Source organism: Hylobates moloch, unplaced genomic scaffold, assembly GCF_009828535.3.
Source record: "Hylobates moloch isolate HMO894 unplaced genomic scaffold, HMol_V3 SCAFFOLD_24, whole genome shotgun sequence".
Classification (NCBI taxonomy): domain Eukaryota; kingdom Metazoa; phylum Chordata; class Mammalia; order Primates; family Hylobatidae; genus Hylobates; species Hylobates moloch.
Window position 1 is genome coordinate 17,505,500 of NW_026652299.1, and position 20,017 is coordinate 17,525,516.

At 43.2% G+C, this 20,017-nt stretch overlaps 1 protein-coding gene across 8 annotated transcripts in view; it reads right to left on the reverse strand.

The window, feature by feature from the left end:
- MGAT5 (alpha-1,6-mannosylglycoprotein 6-beta-N-acetylglucosaminyltransferase) overlaps positions 1-20,017 on the reverse strand; it is a 329,280-nt gene that overhangs the window by 187,506 nt on the left and 121,757 nt on the right. For 5 of the 8 annotated variants that reach the window (XM_058434331.1, XM_032145644.2, XM_032145648.2 and 2 more), the window contains one exon: positions 13,518-13,900. In XM_058434331.1, coding sequence (XP_058290314.1) covers positions 13,518-13,758 — 241 coding nt within the window. In that variant the 5' untranslated portion in view covers positions 13,759-13,900. The remainder of the gene's footprint in view (positions 1-13,517; positions 13,901-20,017) is intronic. The other 3 variants (XM_058434333.1, XM_032145650.2, XM_032145649.2) reach the window with 1 other exon arrangement.

A 20,017-nucleotide genomic window follows, 5' to 3' on the forward strand; every position in this document is an offset into this window, starting at 1 on the left:
CCTTGGCACTACTGACGCTTTGGGCTAGGTAATTCGTTGTTGTGCTGACTGTCCTTGCATTGTAAGATGTTTAGCAGCATCCCTGGTCTCTACTCCCTGAATGACACCAGCAATTCTCCAGGTGTGGCAATCAAAAACGTCTACAGACACTGCCAAATATCCCTTGGAGGGACAAAACTGCCCTGATTTGACAACCGCTGAATTAGGTGCATTCTCGCAACCCCTCTGTATTCCCCACTGCCCCTCTGTGGAGACACGGAGAGAGAACTGTGATAGAGAGGTTACAGGATAGGAAATGCCTACGGAATGAACCTGCATCATGTGTGACTTCCATTCACTGGAGGGACTGCTACAAATACAACGGAAAGTTGCGGTGAGGAAAGTCTGCCTTCCTCCCTACGGGAGAGCTAACAGAACATGAGCCAATGCTGATGGGCTCTCAACAGACTACTGGACACAGTCCCTCAATCCATTGTTATTGGTGATAGTCATTAGTGGAACATACTCTAGGTAGGAGACGAAGTTGTCATACTTACAATTAAGAAGATATTCTCCCTCAGTTCTCAAATTACAGTGACCAGTAAATACAACTGACCTACTATCTCTTGTTGACCCCATCTGCCAAAGATTGACCTTCTGTGACTGTGTGACATGGAGTGTAAAAGGGGATTCATAATGAGGAGGAGGGATCACCATCACCACAGCCACCCCAATATCACCTCCTCCACTTACTGAACTTTCTATATGCCAGGCAGTGTGCTGAGCACTTTACATGAACTAATTCATTTAATCCTACCAAGACAATCTGAGGAGCATGTGATCATCCCTATGCCCCTCTTACAAATGAATAAATCACAGCACAGAGAGGCTAAATAATTTAGCAGAGGTGATTACAGATCCAGGACTCAAACCCAGTCTGGTTCCAGGGCTGATGGCTCTTACCCACCATACCTCACCACCTCTTAAGAACTACAACAGACCTGTCCACCAGCAAGCATCTCTGACTTGCTCCCCATCAATCTACTTGTTAGGCAATAACCTCTGGGATTTTGCCATGTGTTCGTGGGACAACATATACCAACCACTCTTAAGACTCACTCATGTCCCTGTCCTGTGGCAACTCTGTCCATCTGACCCAGTATCACTAAACATCCACCAGCTGACACTGGAGACTACCAAATACATCAGGTGATCCAAGATTTTTTTTAAAATTAAGACTCTTTCTTTATCTTCTCCCTTAAAATGAAGACAGAATATAAGGCTACTAAAAACCTTGAATTCTCTAAGCACTTTACCTAGGTAGGCATGTTTTCTCTCCCAATATGAAAGAAAAAAGTTCATTTTCAACTCAAGCAGGTACCTGAGTCACCATTTCAAAGCAGCCAACCCAAGATTAAGGATGTTGTTAATAAAAAACACAACGACAGAGATGACGCCAAGCCCGTATCTGTATCATTATATAGTGCTTGGCACATTAAGCATGTGTTATGTAAGTGAACAAATGAATGAGTGAAACAAACTATAGTACTCTCACAAAAAGGCTCAATAAATTATACCTTTCCAGGCAATGAAATCATTTTGCACCTTTGTATTTTACTGTTAAACCTCCAAAAACTGTTAACAGCTTTATCACAACTTTAAAGAAGTAACAGGCTGGTGCGGTGGCTCATGCCTGTAATCCTAGCACTTTGGGAGGCTGAGGCAGGTGGATCACGTGAGGTCAGGAGTTAGAGACCAGCCTGACCAACATGGTGAAACCCCGTCTCTACAAAAAATACAAAAATTAGCTGGGCGTGGTGGCGTGTGCCTCTAGTCCCAGCTACTCGGAAAGCTGAGGCAGGAGAATCTCTTGAACCCGGGAGGTGGAGGTTGCAGTGAGCCAAGATCGCACCGCTGCGCTCCAGCCTGGGTAACAGAGCCAGAGCAATACTCCATCTCAAATTAAAAATAAATAAATAAATAAATAACAGTATTTTTGTGTTTTAATCTTTTTTTTTTTTTTTGAGATGGAGTCTTGCTCTGTGGCCAAGGCTGGAGTGCAGTGGCGCGATCTCAGCTCACTGCAACCTCCGCCTCCTGGGTTCAAGCAATTCTCCTGCCTCAGCCTCCTGAGTAGCTGGGATTACAGGCACCACCACACCCAGCTAATTTTTGTATTTTTAGTAGAGACAGGTTTCACCATCTTGGTCAGGCTGGTCTCAAACTCCTGACCTTGTGATCCACCAGCCTCAGCCTCCCAAAGTGCTCGGATTACAGGCATGAGCCACCGCGCCCAGACCGTTTGTGTTTTAATCCTAATGGTAACACTTTTATTCAATACAACTGTACAAATAACTTCTATAGTTTAATAAAAATGAGAGAAAAATATTACTTCAAATTCTAGTATATTTTAATATTTCATTGTGTCTTATAGTTATTATAGCCGTAAAATGCATCCTCAACAAGATTATCATTTTCAATTACTAATGAGCTTTAAAAATTTTGTTTGTGCTTCAAAGCCTTCACAATAAAAATTTAATCCCAACATTACTACTGTAATTCTGCATTCCTAAAACTTACTGCACATGATGAAGACGAGATCAAAGTAGTTGAAAAACATTTAAAATGTCTCCCTGGGGAAAGCAGGCTTTGGTTTCTATCATGCCAGCATTCTTTGATAAATGGCAAGGTCGATTAAACTGCATTGGAACAGGTTATTTGACAGCTTCTGTTAAGTTTTCATTTCCAGGAAGCCATGGTATTGATGGGTAAGAAGTGATTGGAAGGGCCTGACAGACACATTCTTGAGCAGACAGCCAAGGAGCTGTAACTGCAAGTCACACTTTTCTCCATCTCTGGAATTCAAGGAGATGGGATCTCAGTAAAAGGGAGGGCCCTGCTGGTGGAATAAGGTTTATAGATCTATCAGCTAATGCTGTGAGACTGGGTGGTAAACCTTCATTTCCCAGATCATCAAAATCAATCCATATTTGAGGAATTCTCAAAAATGGCCATGCTTGGGAGCTACGCTGTCCACTACCCCATTTTTTCCTGGAACATGCTTCTAAAGCAGTGGTTCTTAGCCCTGCTGTGCATCAGACTCACTTTGTGCAGTCAGTTACCAGGCTGCATCTTCAACGCACTAAATCCGGATCTGCAGAGTCCGTCAAGGATTGGGGCACAGCCAAGGTTGAGATCTACTGTGAAGGTATGGCTGCCATGATGCTATGGCACAGAACCAACTATGCAATGAGCAAGGTCTTACATCTAAACTGCCAAAAATAATTTACATCTGTGCCTGCTCCTAAATCAAATCCCTTGTCACCATGGCTGCCCGAGAGGCAGAGCATGAACAACAGAGCCACAGAGCAGCTTCACTTGCTGCTCTGGAGAAACCGGCAAAGACAGGGCGTTAATGAGAAAGGAAGGTGCTAATGAAAAAAGAATTAACCTCAACCTCTTATTTCCATTGACTGTCAGGAATGTCAAGTTTCATCAATTATATATTTTAAAATTAATTTTAGAGTGACCTTTCCACAGAAAGATAATAGAGTTACAGTAATGACCCAAATACAGTCCATTTATTATGTACAAGGACATTCAAAGCAGTGTTATTTATAAAATAGTGTTATTACAGATAAGAACTGGAAATTACCCAAACACACAACAAAAAGATTAAATTACATTATGTCAACCATTCATAAGATAGAATAAATCACTAGACTGTAAACTTATGGAGGGCAGAGACCAAGTCTGCTTGTCATCTCTGTTTACGGCCACTAGCTATTAATATCAGGAGTTCAATAAATATTTAAGTGGATGGATAAAAAATGGAAAGTGTACAGTCATCAAAACTACTTAATGGCTGGCCGGGCGTGGTGGCTCATGCCTGTAATCCCAGCACTTTGGGAGGCCAAGGAGGGTGGATCACCTGAGGTCGGGAGTTCGAGACCAGCCTGACCAACATGGAGAAACCCCATCTCTACTAAAAATACAAAATTAACTGGGCATGGTGGCACATGCCTGTAATCCCAGCTATTAAGGAGGCTGAAGCAGGAGAATCGCTTGAACCTGGGAGGCAGAGGTTGTGGTAAGCCGTTATCACGCCACTGCACTCCAGCCTGGGCAACAAGAGTGAAACTCCATCTCAAACAAACAAACAAACAAAAAACCTAATGGCATAAGGAAATGCAGTATCTTAATTTTTAAAAAAGCATATATTTATGTACATATATACACATATACACACATGTATGTATCACTTTTTTTTTAAAGAACTAAAGGGAAATCAATTTTATCTGGTAAGATCTGCACTTAGAGGTAAAGAGTGTATTTATTCTTTATTCTTCTCCATACTTCCTCATATGCTTTAATTTTACATAAAAATTCACATTATTTTCAAAGTCACAAAGGCATTAAGTGTTATTTTAAATATGTATACATAGTACAATGAATTGTACTCTCAAGAATCAAAGATAGTGCCACCAGTACCCTGAAGTCATGTAAGGCAATAACCACCAGAAACATCTTAGTGACCCTTACTGCCTTACCTCATTTGAATTTTAAAGCCACATGTTAGATAATTTGCCTGCTCCTGAACTGACAAAGGTGGCTTCCACCCTGCAGTTGTCCCACCCAGCAGATTCTGGACAGAAAAGGGCATAAAACAATTATCACCAAAGTCAAAGAGCAGCTCAGATGCTCAGCAACACTGACTAGCCTTCTCTTCTGGGTTAGAACTACAGATTTAAGCTTTCACCAGAACTTGTGCCCAGAAGCGAATGTTTTTCCTAAGGTGTTGCAAAGGGTGTCATTACTATCGAAGAAGTTTCCATGCGTCGAAATCTGGTAAAGGATCCTTTCTAGGCCTGTTGATGACATTAAGTGCTTTGTGGAACCTGAATAGAGTTCTTAGGCTATTCTTTGAATTTTCCTAACATGTAGCCAGCGGCACGGAATAGGAACCAAGAATTTTAGCCTTTTTTATAGAAAAGATAAGGAAGCAGAGAAGTGCTGAGAGGTCAAGCCTATTGTCATCCACTGTCCCCCACCTGACGCCAGGGCCCGCACCTTCTTGGAAAGGGTGGCCTTGCACACTACTGCTTCCTGCTCGCTGTACCATGCCAGAAACACCACCACCACCAATGCCCTGGTTAGATACAAAGGTGAACTTGGCCACACCCAGCTTATCTTACAGCCCACAGAAGAAAACTGTATCTTTTGAACAGGGCAATGACAACCACATCTCCTAGTTTAGGAGGGTGGTGGCAAGCCTGACCTCTTCTGAAATAGAGCATATTTCCTCTCATGTCTGGTCAGGCTCTACCCCTGTAAATGCTAAGAACAGCTACATAAACAGGTTGCTGAAGCCCTGTGTTCAAACGAATGAACAATGTCAGATCTACATGAACAGTTATGCCTGGGTGGTAACAGATGCAGGTACATTCAAGCCAGAGTTAGTGATTACTAATAGGAACGAATGCATTTTAATTAATCGATGGTTGGGCACAGTGGCTCACACCTGTAATCTCAGCACTTTGGGAGGCTGAGGTGGGAGGATCACTTGAGGCCAGGAGTTTGAGATCAGCCTGGGGAATACAGTGAGATTCCATCTTTAGAAAAAAAACTTTTGTTTTAAATTAGCCTAGTGTAGTGGCATATGCCTATAGTCCCAGCTACTCTGGAGGCTGAGGTGGGAGGATCACTTGAGGCCAGGAGTTTGAGACCAGCCTGGGCAATACAGTGAGATTCCATCTTCAGAAAAAAAACTTTTCTTTTAAATTAGCCTAGTGTGGTGGCACATGCCCATAGCCCCAGCTACTCTGTAGGCTGAGGTAGGCATAAGGCTTGAGTCTGGGAGGCGGAGGTTGCTAGAGCCTGATCACACTACTGTACTTCAGCCTTGGTGACAGAGCAAGACTCTATCTCCAAAACAAAACAAAACAAAACAAAAATAAAACAAAAACAACACCAAAAAAAAAAGAACAAGAATAATCTAAATTAATCTAAGTGCCTTAATAAACTTTGTCATTTGTAATCCTTACAACAAGCCTATGAGGTGAAATGATATTATACTGTCTGTTTTACAAAAGAGGTTTAAGATGATCGCTGACTTGTTCAAGGTCACACATCAGTAAGGAACACAATGTGTTCCATCTGCCCAACAGAAACACTAACTACCTTCCAGAATAAACAATGGTTCCCATGTTAGGATCATGCATAAGAGCTACTTGGAGCCGCTTAGATGCAGAGCCCATAGGGAATTTCTTCTCATTTCCTGCTTCACTAAAAACATTACTGTGATTTTCAAATGAGTCCCAGCTGTAACTGTACCACACAGAGCATCACAGAGTTCCACCAGGGGCTGCTGCTATTCATTCATGGCTCTTACTATGTGCCAGGCAAAAGGTACTAAGCTCTGGGGCACAGCGGGGAACAAAACAGACCAAAGTCCCTGCTCTTTCAGAACTTACATTGTAAGTGGGAGAGACACATGATCAGCTCATACAACAAATACTTGATGCTAAGTAGCTTGAGTGTTATAAAGAATGAGAGTAACAGTGGGCTTGGGCCTTCCTGTGAAGGAGGGAAGGCTAACTTCTCTGAAACAGAATGGAATGGGCATGGCTGTGTTCTAACAAACTTTATTTACAAACAAAGAAGGAAGAGAGGAAGGGGTGGGGGAGAGCAAATGCAGAGGCTCAAAGACAGGTGAATGCTCAGCCACCACCCAACAGTCTTGTCCTAGAAGACAGCCGCTGTGCCTTAGTAGACTTGAGAGGGTGCGGAGCTTTTTAGGGTGTCTGCAGCAGCATGAGGTCTGCCCAAGCACTTCTGACAGAAAAAGAGCACCAGGACACAGTTGGGAAGAAGCAGAGGGTCATCTATGGCCACCAGGTAAGACAAGGGACCTTCTAAGCCTCATCGTTTGAACATGGCAATGACAATCACATTGAGATTGAGACTCCAACCTCACACATGTGCATGCAATCCCTCCTCAATCCAGACTTGAAGTAGTGGTGCTGCATGAAAGAAAGGGTCTTAATGACTGAGGGGTAGAAGAATGAGCCCCTTATTCTGAGTTTACTCCTCCTGTCTAAAACATTCCTGAGGTCTTCCTCAGACCTTTTGACTGGCCTGGGTGTACTTGTGAACTTGGCCTGGCTTTGATGAGGATACTGGGCAGGCTGGGCTCTACCACAGGATGGCTGGAAAAGTCCCAAGCCACAGAGAGACCCATTTTTAGGTTCCAAGCTTTTTAAAGCAGAAAGCCCTTTCTTTAATCACACCAGCCACGTCACCACAGAGTAACTAAAGCCTTCTCAGACACATCAAACAGCCCAGCTATTTTTTTCCCTACCATTTTCACTTCAAGAACAGTGTATTTCCCTCAAGGGCAGGGGATTTCTACTTTGGCAACACTGGTTTTCCACATTATCCCACAACAGTCCTAGCCCTCAAAAAAAAAAAAAAGAAAAAGAAAAAAGAAACCATTCCTATTCCTTGACCATATTTCCCTATTTGTAGGAAGAGAGACACAAAAGAAAAGTGGAAAAAAAACCAAACTAAAAAACCCTTTACATGCTTGCATCTTTAATGAAATCCAACCTGTTTTTATTCCTTTTTCACAAGAGAGGTGGAAGGAAACACTTGCAAAAGCTCTCATCCAAATCTCAGAACGTTATCTGGATCTGCAACACAGGGCAGCTGCTAACCTTTCAGAACAATCTTCGGCAGCCCTAAATGGTGTTAACATCTTAGACATAGCATCCCAAGCCAATGAGAGCCAATCAGAAGTCCAAAGCAGTTACCTCTCCACTGCCCCCAACCAGCAACCAAAAGCCCTATGCTGGTTCTCCAACCGGGGTGTGTGCCTCCTTAAGGAAAAAACTTCCTTCCTCCCATAGAGAAAGCAGTGAACTATAGGGTGAGGTCGGCATCTGGTTTCTGCATAAGAACATCCATATTGATACCAGAAGCCATAGCCTATAGGGCTCTGCATAAGCTGCCGGCTTCTCACTGCCTCAACACCTTCCATGCCACTGCTTGCTCACTTCGTTCTAGCTACAGTGGCCTCCCTTCTACCCTGGAGTGCATATGCTGGCCTTAGGGCCTAGCACACACCGTGCCTTCTCCCTGGCATGCTCTGCCTCTGCCTCTCTCTTTCCACTGTACCTGGCTGCTCCGTGTGTCATTCTGGTTAAAAGATACCTCCAGAGAGGTGACCTTCTAGTGCAAAGTAGCCCCTCAGATATTTTAAATGATGTCACCGTATTTCTTCCTGGAATGTACTGCTATCTGACTTTCTCTTGTTTATTATTTCTCCCCTCCAAATATAACAAAGCATCTATGACAGCAGGGCCTTTGTCCATCTGTTTCTCACTGTATGCACAAAATGTGGGGGATATTCCAGCCAATGACAGACATTTCCTGAAGGACCAGGCTTGAAAGACAAAAGCCAAAGGGCCAGTCCAGGACTAAAAAGCTCAGGGAACCAGGAGACAGGCAGAAAGTAGGGAAGAGCAGGCAAACAGAACCTGGAGGTCAAGGAGGAAACAGGCAGCAGGCGAAGTGGGATGGGGGTCAGCAGAGAGAAGCTGGGAGCCCACAGCTGCTTAAGACTGAGCTGGCAGCTTTTCTAGGACAGTACCCCAGCCCAGAGAAGCCAGGGTTAACAACGTGTGGATGGACCATAAGGGGAAATGTCACCTCGCCTCAGGTTTCCATTACTGTTCATTAGAGAATACAAGTGGACCGGGTTTGTCCTGTTAGATAAGAGGTGATCACTAGGGATCCGAATTTGGGTCAGGCTGCTGGAGACAGAGATCAATTCACCTCAGAAACAAGAATAGCATTGACTCGGGTGAGTGGCACCATCCATGACACAATTCCCGAGACGTCACTGGCAGGCATGGCCCCTGCCACACTGGCTGGGAGATGCAGATGGGGCTGACCTGCAGAGGGCTCTGGCTCTACACTTGCCTGGGAGGCAAAAGCCAACACACTCCTCTCTGGACTCACAGAGTTAACACACAGAAAAGCCCTCCACACTCCAAGAACAAACGCACTGAATGTTCCACACGGGCTGCCCAGGAGATCTTCTGGGTATCACTTTGGAGTTGCCAAATCCCAAAGAAGTTCAGAAGTCTCTTTTCAAATCACCAAAACAAGGATGGGTTGGGACAGGGAAGATACTCTTCAAGTTCTATTATTGTTTGAGTACTAGTCACAAGTCACACTAACAGCCAACAACAAGCACACAATGTCAGGCATCTGACAAACAGCACCTTGCTCATGTCTCACAGTCCTTGGTGAGAGGCACTGACACCTCACTTTAAAGCAGTTTGGGCTTCTAGGGCCTAAGCCATGCAGACAGGATGTGGCAAACACAAACCAGTTGGCCTCAAAACCCATGCTCCTAACCACTGCAACTCTCGACCTGCCACTTAGAAGAAGCATTTTCAGAGGCCAGAGAAATGCTGCATTTATATGTGCACCTTATGAAAATGTCGTGAGCAAATCCAAACACAGGCGTGAAAGAGACTTGGGACACACACATACAAACAAAATCCAGTAGAGAAAGAGACTCACCCGGAGACTATCTAGGTCAGAGACTGATAAACATTTTTGGTAGAGAACCAGACAGTAAATATTTAGGCTTTGCAGTCTGTATGACAACTACTCAACTCTGCCACTATAGTGCAAAAGCAGCCACAGACAGCATATAATCAAATGGGCATGGCTTTCTGTACAAACACAGATACTAAGGAAGACTTGGCCCGTAGGCCATGGTTTGCTGACTCTGCCTTAGACCATGGGAGTCCTGGGAAGTAGCTGAATCAGTAAGGAACTTGATCAGATGAGTACTTAGAATAACTATGGTGACTGCTGATCGATGGGATTCAGAATGTGTCAGATGTTTTATGAAATAAATACTGGAATTATCGTGTTTATCTGTTACTGCATTTGTTACAAACAAATGGGAGTGGAGGTGTTCCAATAAAACCATTTACACAATCAGACAAAGGTCCTGAATTTGGCGCATAGGTCATAGCTCACCGAACCCTGCTGCCCTGGAATCTCTAACCAGAAATTCTAATAAATCAGCAATCATCTAAAATCAGCTACAGCAATCCCTCAAATACCTACTGTAGACCCATTTATCCTGAAAGCCTCTGATTATACCAATATGGGGAGGAGAGAAAGAAGGAATTTTTTTCTTCTTTTTGCTGATTCATTTAAACCAGACACAAATCCTAGCCATACAGGATCAACTCTTCACTCTTTCAAAGCAGATGTGTAGGCAGTGCACTGCACATAGGCTGCATTTATGGCCAAAAAAAAAAAAAAAAAAAAAAAAAAGAGACTGCAAACTAATGGCCCATGCATCCACATCACCGTTCTGCCAGCCCAGCTACACCAATGAAAATCCTACAGTCTCTGCACCACCATGTGACATTAACTGCCAGAGCTGCCTGCATGTCACACAATGTTACTGATACTGACAGATTCCAAGGGAAGTATATGTCATCAGAATGGCTCTCCAGCTTCTAGGACTGGCCCTGCACTATACTAATCCCTAGTACAATCCTCTCGTTCAATCCAAATTGTTGGTGTCAGAACTGGAAACCAGGGGGATGACTAGGCTTTCAAGTTTGAAGTAACTAAAACCAGGCTAGGCACAGTGGCTCACACCTGTAATCCCAGCACTTTGGGAGGCCAAGGTGGGCGGATCATCTGAGGTCAGGTGTTCCAGACCAGCCTGGCCAACATGGTGAAACCCTGTATCTACTAAAAACACAAAAATTAGGCGGGCGTGGTGGTGTGCGCCTGTAATCCCAGCTACTCTGGAGGCTGAGGCTTGAACCCGGGAGGGGGGTGTTGCAGTGAGCCAAGATTGCACCACTGCACTCCAGCCTGGGCAACAAAGCAAGACTCCATCTCAGAAACAAACAAACAAAAAAGCTAAAACCGGTTATCTGCTTGATAACATCCTCAAAAAGATGATGTCAGATAGCGTTTGTGGTTTCCACTCTTAGTACAGTTCTCCAAGGTGGCAGGAAGGGGATAATTATCACATGTCTAAAGACATTTTGATTGTCACAACTAGGGAGCTGTTACTGGCATCTAGTGGGTAGAGACCCCTGAGATGCTGCTGAAATCCTACCACAATCAAGACCTATTTAGACCAAAAGTCAATAGCACCAAATGAGACACCCTGTCTTAGTAGGATCTCACCATGTGATAACCCCCCAATACCTCAAGCACATATATCCAAGTCCAATTAAATTCCAGAAACTCAGCTCCCAAAACCACTTTGATATGTTAAAGTTGATTAGATGAAAGAGAAAACTAGCAGTGTGAGTTAGAGTTGCTGATGTGACCTGTTTGATTGTTTCTTTGTTGTTTTTGAGAAAAAGAAATTATTTTGCTAAGGTTCATCTACGAAAGTAAGTTGGAATAAATAATTTCTATAGTTTCTTTGAGATGCAAAGTCTTATGCTTACAGGCATATAAGGTGGCTGAAATTCTAACAGTCTATTCTGGGATTTTTTTGTAACTTAAAAAATAATATCTCTGTGAGGCTGAAAAGCTAAGATCAAATTATTGTCCTTTAAAATGTGGGGAAGCCTTCCCTATGAGATTTTTAGCAATACACAAGAAATACAAACAGCCAAAACAACTGGACAAATTTAAAGGCTATAAATTTGTTATTTGTGAGGCTTCTTCTTGCCCATGGAAAAGGTTTGACAGAGTGAGAGAAACAAGAGAAAATTACTGAGCTGTAACTCTTTCCCTTCAAAGCTGTAACATGAAATGCATACAACCAGAAACTTTAAAACTGTACCTGTGTTACCTGCTATGTCATATACATTGGTAACACTAATGGTGACAATCAGCTTTATTTTTTGTTGGTTTATCTAAACTACTCCGGAAACGTTACAGAAGTGTGAGTCAATGAGCGATTTTAAAATGCAACTCTAGGAAAAACTACCTAGTTGTTTTTCAGTGTAAGCTCCCACAGTGGAATCCCATTTTTTAAATCCATCAGTTCAAAAAAGGTACCATTTTACTTAGATACATTAAAAGCTAATGCCTACAGACACTTTTAATAGATTAAATGCAGAGAGTGTGATTATTTACATAGTAAGAACTAAGAGAATTTCTACAATGTTCCTCAGAAGTAAGCATCTTCTAATAAATATATATACACACACACACATACATACACATACGTGTGTATAAAATTTTACATACTTTTTTAAAAACAATTTTTTCCCCTTTTGGAAAGAAAAAAGCACATGTATAACTGAGTATGATTTCCTGTGTCTGAACTCAACCTGCACTGAACTGAACTGTTGCTGCACATTTTTGGGAATCATGATTTGAACTCTGCATACTTCAGGGCACCTTCCTTGAGTGGGTCACAAAACAGAACTCCACTTTCTCCACCTCACCTAACCCCATTCTTGTATCTCATCTATACTATCAGAGAGACCACTTCAGTGAGACCACTGAAATCTCAATTCAATGATCAGACTCTGTCACTCCACAACAGGTCATCTTCTACAGACCAAGTCTGCTCTGCAAAACACAGCATGATCTAAATTCCATTTGCAATTTTTTTTCTAAGTATTTGTGTGTGTGTGTGTGTGTGTGTGTGTATATATATATATGTATACATATATATGTATATATATGTATACATATATATATATATTTGTGTGTGTACGCAAAATATCAGAACAATACACACTGAAATGTTAATTGTGGTTATTGCCTGGAGTAGTAGACTTATGTGTAATTTTTTTCTTTTTTTGCTTGTCTACAGCTTCCAACTTTTTCTATATTAAACATAAAAGAAAAATAAGTCACATTCCATATGTGTATTTTTTTTTTTTTACTATTTCTGATTTTAAAAAGAATTCTGAAAAAAATTGTTTAAAGAAAAAGCAACAAGTACACAAAGATTCCTTTCAAAGTGAGGGCAATTAGAGACAAGGGCAAGAAGAGCAACATAACCTCAAGAAGCCAAAGGTTAAAACTAACCAGCATGCAAGTGCCAGTGTCCTATTTATCAGCTGGAGGGAGGCACACAATTGGCTCTAAGTTTACTGGCTTCCATAGAACATTCCTCCCCATCCCCTTCACCTCACCCCCACCAGCCTTAATTAAGTTTTGTTTAGGGAAAGATGAGAATATTTTTCAGCATTCCCTGAACTCACTCCCACATGAGATCACATGGTTCCTGAAATGTGTTCAGGGAGAAGGAGCTAGCTGCAAATACAACCAATAGAGCCCTAACTATACTAACCCACTGATTCCAGGGGAAAGTGTGTCTGCATACACTAGCTCAGAACCCCCCAAATGGCATTGCTTTAATTTCCTAAAGATGCCTCTCTGTGTGCAATTCACTGCTTATGAAGACAGTGGCAAAGGACATTCAGTCCATGACAAGACCATGTCTGGGAGCTTCTAGGGCCATTTCAAGGCCAAGGCGCACTTTAATGGAGAGGTCCCAGAAACGCAGTGCTTACCATAAGCTGTCATGACTCCGGCGTATGGCCCATCCACCACATTCCTGTTTTCTTCTGCCAGTGCCTTGATGTACCTTTTGCTGAGGTCCAGGATCTGCTCACGCAGCATGGAGCTGCTTTCAGGCTGAGTTCGCTGCTGGATGGTAAAGTGCAGAAGCATCATACCCCAAATGAAGCCAAAAGTCACCAGGAAAAAGCCCAGCTTCTGAGAGGACAACTTCCACGGAGTAAAGACAGCCATTGCTCTCCGGCAACTTCACCTGTCCTTGGCTCTTAACGCATAGAAGATAGACACAAATTCATGGTGTAGGTAGAGTGTGAGAGTCTGCTGGTCTCACTCTGGCTCCTGTGTCAGCTGGTTGCCTTTCCTCACTTCCATTCTGCTGTGAAGGAGGAGAAGAATTAGCCAAGTGGTCATGGCACAATACAGCAAAATAAACCAGAAGCCACGTTTTCACTTGAATACTTTTAAGTAAAATGTCAACTCTTAAATTTGCTGGTTCAATATCTTATGATTCAGGAACTGTAAGCTGAGGGGAAATCTGGCTAGGCAACAAGAAGCTAAGCAATTATGAAGGGGGAAGCGTGCGTCTATGTGTGTTAACAGGTGTAGTGGGGCTGTTCCAGCCTGGACCAAATTCAAAACAGGAAGTTTGTTTTGCAAGGTAGGGAGGAGACGGAAAGATATTTCACTGAATGTCAGCAAAAACCCAAGCAGAGGGTGGAGTCATACCACCATCAGGCACTTTTGTGTGCCTGTAACTTAAGCTTTCAAAGTCATTATTATGTGCTTCTAGCAAGGACTAGAACATGCAACTGGTGAGGGGAGCAAGAAAGTGGATGCCCCCTTGGGGGTAACTAGACAAAGAAGAGGCAGATTGCTACATCTTATTTGAGCATGGCCAGCTTTCACCATCAGTGTTTAGCGATGAGATGGCTCTCTCAGGGCCACCAGGCAACCTCTCTAAGTACACCAGCACAGACAAGATATGCCAGAGGTACAAGCAGGGGTATTGCTTTCCCAGCTACATGAGGTAAAGCTACACCTCACTGCTCACTTGCATGCCGTAGCACAAGAAATGTGAAACACCTGGCAGGCAGATTTTCTGTGGTTCTCACTTTCACTCCCACCATGAGGCAAAATGAGACATTAAAAGGCAGAGTAGTTTCAATATTAACGCAGCCAGATCCTATCTAATGCCAGCAAAGACCAGGCCACTCTTCTCAATCAGGGCTTTCCAACAAGTAGGACCTGAGCATAGGTTGCAAATGGTTACCAGTATGCCCACCCCTTCGGCTAGAGTCCTGGGCCCAATACCAGTCAGCTTACGAATAGCACCATTTTCTAAGTGCCACTCAAGGGAGAGGCTGAGCAATGATCCCGATCCCTTATAAGGGACTAACCCAGGATGTACTTCAGAGTGTACATATATGCTTCAGTCAAAGGATTCTTCTTTGCAAGCAACCCAAAAGAAAATGGTAGCAGGATCTTGAAACAATTAGCTTTCAGAGCCCTGGATCACTGTTGGTCTGCCTCTTACCGTTTTCCCCTTGCCTATCAACAGAGTAAAAATAAATGATAAATTCTAGCTATGTCCCAGACACTGTGACATACAATCTTTTGTGGCTTTGCTCACTGAATCCTCAGAAGTTCTATATGGTAGGAAGTATGAATATTATCACCTCTGTTATATGAGAAAATAAAGGCAAAAGGTGATTAACTTGGCAAAGGTCAGTCAGCTATGTGGCAGAGAACTGATCATCTAGGCATGGCCCAGGGGTTATTAAACCATGCCCTACCTTCCCTACATCCTCCTCACTTCCCCAACAGCCTGTTTGTATATGGCAGAGAATGATATGTATATGCTTAATGGGTCATGAAAAGCAACAAAGAATATGTAACAGATACTCTTTGTAGCCCAAAAGGCCTAAAATATTTACTATCTACCTCTTAACAGAAAAGGTTTGCCAACCTCTCAATTCTAGACCAGTGGTTCTCCAAATGTGGTCCCAAACTCAGTAATGGCAGCATCACCAGTGAGAAATGTGAATTCTCAGGCCCCACCCACACCCACTGAATCAGCAGCTGAGGAGATGTGGTCCGCAGCCTATAATTTAACAAGCCTCAAGGTGATTCTGATGCACACTCAAGTTTCAGAGCCCTTGATCAGGCAGCCTGATTCCAGACCCATAAATTCCATCACTATTCAACACCCACCACAATGCCCATTAAAATGAGGCTCAACCTCTGTCTTGTACTATCATAACGTAAGTAAGTTCCTCTGCCCTATCACACCCCTCTCCCACTACGTACCTGCTGGTCTGCTCATCACCATAAACCCTGCACATGCTTCCTGAGAGGCTTCCCAGTCTTCGCTTGGCTGCTTCTCCCACCCAGCTGGCACATGAGTGCTCTCTATTATGCTGACGATCAAACCCAGCCTGTTTGGCAGACCCCAGCTCCAGTCCCACCTGCCTCAGACCACTTTCCCCAGGGCTCTAGCCTGCAGTGTTCCTTACCTAGTCTTACAACACTTCTCTGACAATGGAATACTATTCAACTAGAAAAAGAGAGAGAAATCCTGTCTTTTGCAGCGACAGGGATAAACCTGAAGGATATTATGCTAAATGAAATAATCCAGGCACAGAAAGGCAAATACCGTAAAATCTCACATGCAGAAGCTAAAAAGTTGCTATCATAGGAGATAACAGAACAGTGGTTACCAGGGGTGGGGAGGAGAGAGGGGGATGAGGAGGGAGTGGTCAATGGGTTAAAATGTTACAGTTAGGAGGAGTAAGTTCTGGTGTTCCATTGCACACAGCAAGGTGACTATGGTTAATAATAATGTATATTTCTAAAAGAGACAATTTTAAGTGTTCTCACCACAAAAGTAATGATAATTATTTGAGGGTGATGTGCATGCTAACCACCCTAATTTGATAATTTCACAATGTATATGTGGATTGAATCTCACATGGTACTCCATTATTATGTATAATTATTGAATCAAATTTAAAAAAATTTTTAGAACAGGGAATAAAGGAGTATTATCAGTTAAAAACACCTGTCTACCTTGGATTGTTTAAAGTTTCTATGTGGGACTCTATGACATCCTTTAGGGAGCCCCTCCCCAAACACACACCTTCTCAGAGAAAGGCACTGACCACAGTGGCATAATAAAGTATCTGCTAAGTGAATATGTCGCCTAGGGCACTACAGCACTTTATTCAGCCCTTCTAACTGCAGGCCAGCGAACAAGCACCTGCTCTCTTTCCTTCCTCCACTCTGCTCTGCGCCAAGTCTATATTGAGCATGAGTTGCCATCAGGCCCTGGTGACTGAACAGTGAACAAGATGGAGTTTCTACCCCATGGGGCCGACACTCTCAAAGCCACATTACGAACTAGGTGCTGTACCTAGCTCCTAGGGAATTGGCTTTTTTTTTTTTTTTGGATAACCCATACTCATTACTCATTACTTAATTTTACCCCAGGGCTGAAGGAATTTTCCTAGGGCAACCCAATGAGGTGCTATATCAAAAAAGGTGATTTTCTTTCACTATTTTAGTAAAGAGCCCGAATCACTGGCAGGAATTAGCTGTCCACTTTTAGACAGGAAACCCCACTCTACTTCCTCAGTTAACCCTACTGAATAGGCTGCTCAAGCTGTGGAGTTAAAACAAAGGAAAGACCAAGAGCTAGGAACTGAACAATGGCTTCCTTAGAAGGTAGAAGGCTTCTTCTCCACCCTTGCCTTGGAGACGGTCAGACACATCCAGATGCTGTATCAGAGGGGCAAAGAGATGGCCAAAAAATCTCAGCCTAGGTAAAATTATCCCAGTTCAGAGACATGCAAATTTGAAGTGAAAATCCCTAGCTATGAGGAGTTCAGAGTACAGTTCTGATTAGTGAGGGCCCAGATTTTAAGTGACTATAGAAGTGCCAGGAAACTTCTTTTCTCCAGTGGTACTTAGAGCTTGAAATAATAGAAACGATATCAGCACACACACAGCACACACACAAAATCACAGAATGCATCTCTACGATTCCTATTAAGATGACAGAACTTAAGACTTTTCAAAAGCATTATTCAGGAGACACCCCTATCTCTCACAGTAACAGGTAGACAATGAGGAGGATAATGAACACCCATCCTCACAGTCTTGGTGCCACAAAATGACAATGAAGATCATCAGGAATGACCAGACAATTAACGAGGAAGCCCTAGACTAACAGTGATCAAGAAGTTGTTGCTGGAGCTAAGAAGATGCCTACCTCCAGACCTTCTAATGCCTGGGTCCTCTAGCTGAGTCATAGAATGGGCACAGTGGGACTATACAGTGGATCTCAGAAGACCTTGTTGCCAACCAGAGTAATGTCAGCTCACGGCCGTGATTTCATCAATTCACTTCCAGAAAAAAGTTTGCACTAAGTCTGTTTGCAGAATTAGCCACCTCAATATGCATCCCCTCTATCCTCCTACTTCCTAAAAGAATAGCAGTCACCTCGTTCCATCCCACTCACGCCTCAACACAACAAAATCATCTTCAACCTTTCTAAAGATGATCAGAGATCTCTGGCAAAGAAATGTGTCAATTCTCCTGAAAGGAAAAAAAAAAAGGCACATGAAAAGATGCTCAACATCATTAGTCACTAGAGGAGATGCAAATCAAAACCACAATGAGATACCAACTTCACACTCATAAGGACATGCAGATAAGAACAAGTGTTGGTGAAGATGTGGAGAAATTGGAACCCTCATCTACCACTGGTGGGAATGTCAAATGGCGCAGCCAGCGTGGGAAATAATCTGGCAGTACCTCAAATAGTTAGGAGTTACCATATGATACAAACAATTCTGCTTCTAGGAATTCTCCCAAGAGAAATGAAAATACGTGTCTACACAAAAACTTGTACACAGAAGTACTCAGCAGCAGTATCCATACTCAGCAGCATTATCCATAATAAACAAAAGTAAAACCAGCCCAATGTGCATCAACTCAGGAAATGGAAACAAAACTGCCATATCTATGCAATTAAATATTATTTGGCTATAAAAAGGAATGAACTGATTATGCTACACATAGATGACTCTTAAGAACATTATACTAAGCAAAAAAAGTAACAAAAAACACATATTGCATGATTCCATTGACAGTAAATGTCTAGAATAGGCAAATCTGTAAAGGCAGAAAATACATTAGTACTTGCTTAGGGCTGGGGTATGGAGAATGGAGGAAATGAGAGGTGATAGGTAAGGTGTATAGGGTTTTCTAGGGGGTAACAAAAAGGCTCTAAAATTGTGGTGATGGGAGCATAATTCTGTGGACATACCAAAAGCCATGGAGTTGTATACTTTTAAATAGGAGGATGGTATGATATGTGTATCTCAAAAAAAAAAAAAACTGTTAAAAAAAAAAAAAGCAAGTCCACCTCTAAAGCTATGGGGAAAAGGAGGAGTTTGGCTTAGAGCAGGCAGATGAGTGTCATGGGCCTAGCACAGCCAAGACCAGGGCAGGAACTAAGGGCTGGCCACGGGCCTAGCAACAGAAGGAAATCACAGTGATCTACTTCCAGTTCACCACATATGACCGCTCTTATAACCTCTGGATCAACCTTATAGGCCTCCCTTCAGAAGGCTCCCGGCCCACCTTGTCTGGCAAATGCCAATTTCTCAACCCACCTGAGAACACTGAGCAGCAGCCCAGTTCCAATGGAGTGAGAACCAGACCAATGAAGCTGTTCCTCCAGGTGGCCATCCAACATCCCTGGAGGCCCTATTTCTGACACAAGGGCCTGCCTCCTCAGAGGATAAACAAAGGCAGAAATGCCCATCCCTTCAGACGCAATGCCAGCCCCAAGCAGAGATGTGGTCTCTTCCAGTAGCCCTGCAGGACAATACCATCCCATGCACCACATTCACATAGGACAGCACTGCTCTAACTTAGTGGTTCCCAGATCTCTCTGTCCTCACTGTGTACCACCTGAGCTACTTCATAGTCATCATTAAATGGTGGCTAATGAGCCTACATTTAGCTTCATCCTGTACAGTAATCTTCAAGAAATCCTAAGTCACTGTGTCCACCCAATTTCCTTGGAAAATCCCACCCACATCTCCAGCCTCCAATCTCACCCCACCTCCTGCATAAAGCCTCCAGGGGCTCCCTAGACTGAGGAGAACTCCCCTTCCATAGAGTACTCGTAACTCATAGCAGTTCGTGCTCCTTCCTTGCTCTACAGGACAATCCCGTGTCATCTCGCCTACGGGGTCTGTGAGGCCCCCAAAGACAAGAAATGCTGGCAATGGCCATGCCTTGCACACAGAGGGTGGTCATTAAGTATTTGCTAGATGAGAGGACAGGATGGTGGAAATGAGGTGAAGAAATGCAAATTAGCAAAGACCTCCAAGACCTCCTTCTGGTATGAGCCACAGAACCTGGGCATTCTGACACTACATTTGCACCTTACCTTTTGCAAGATTTTACCCTTAGTAGTGAAACC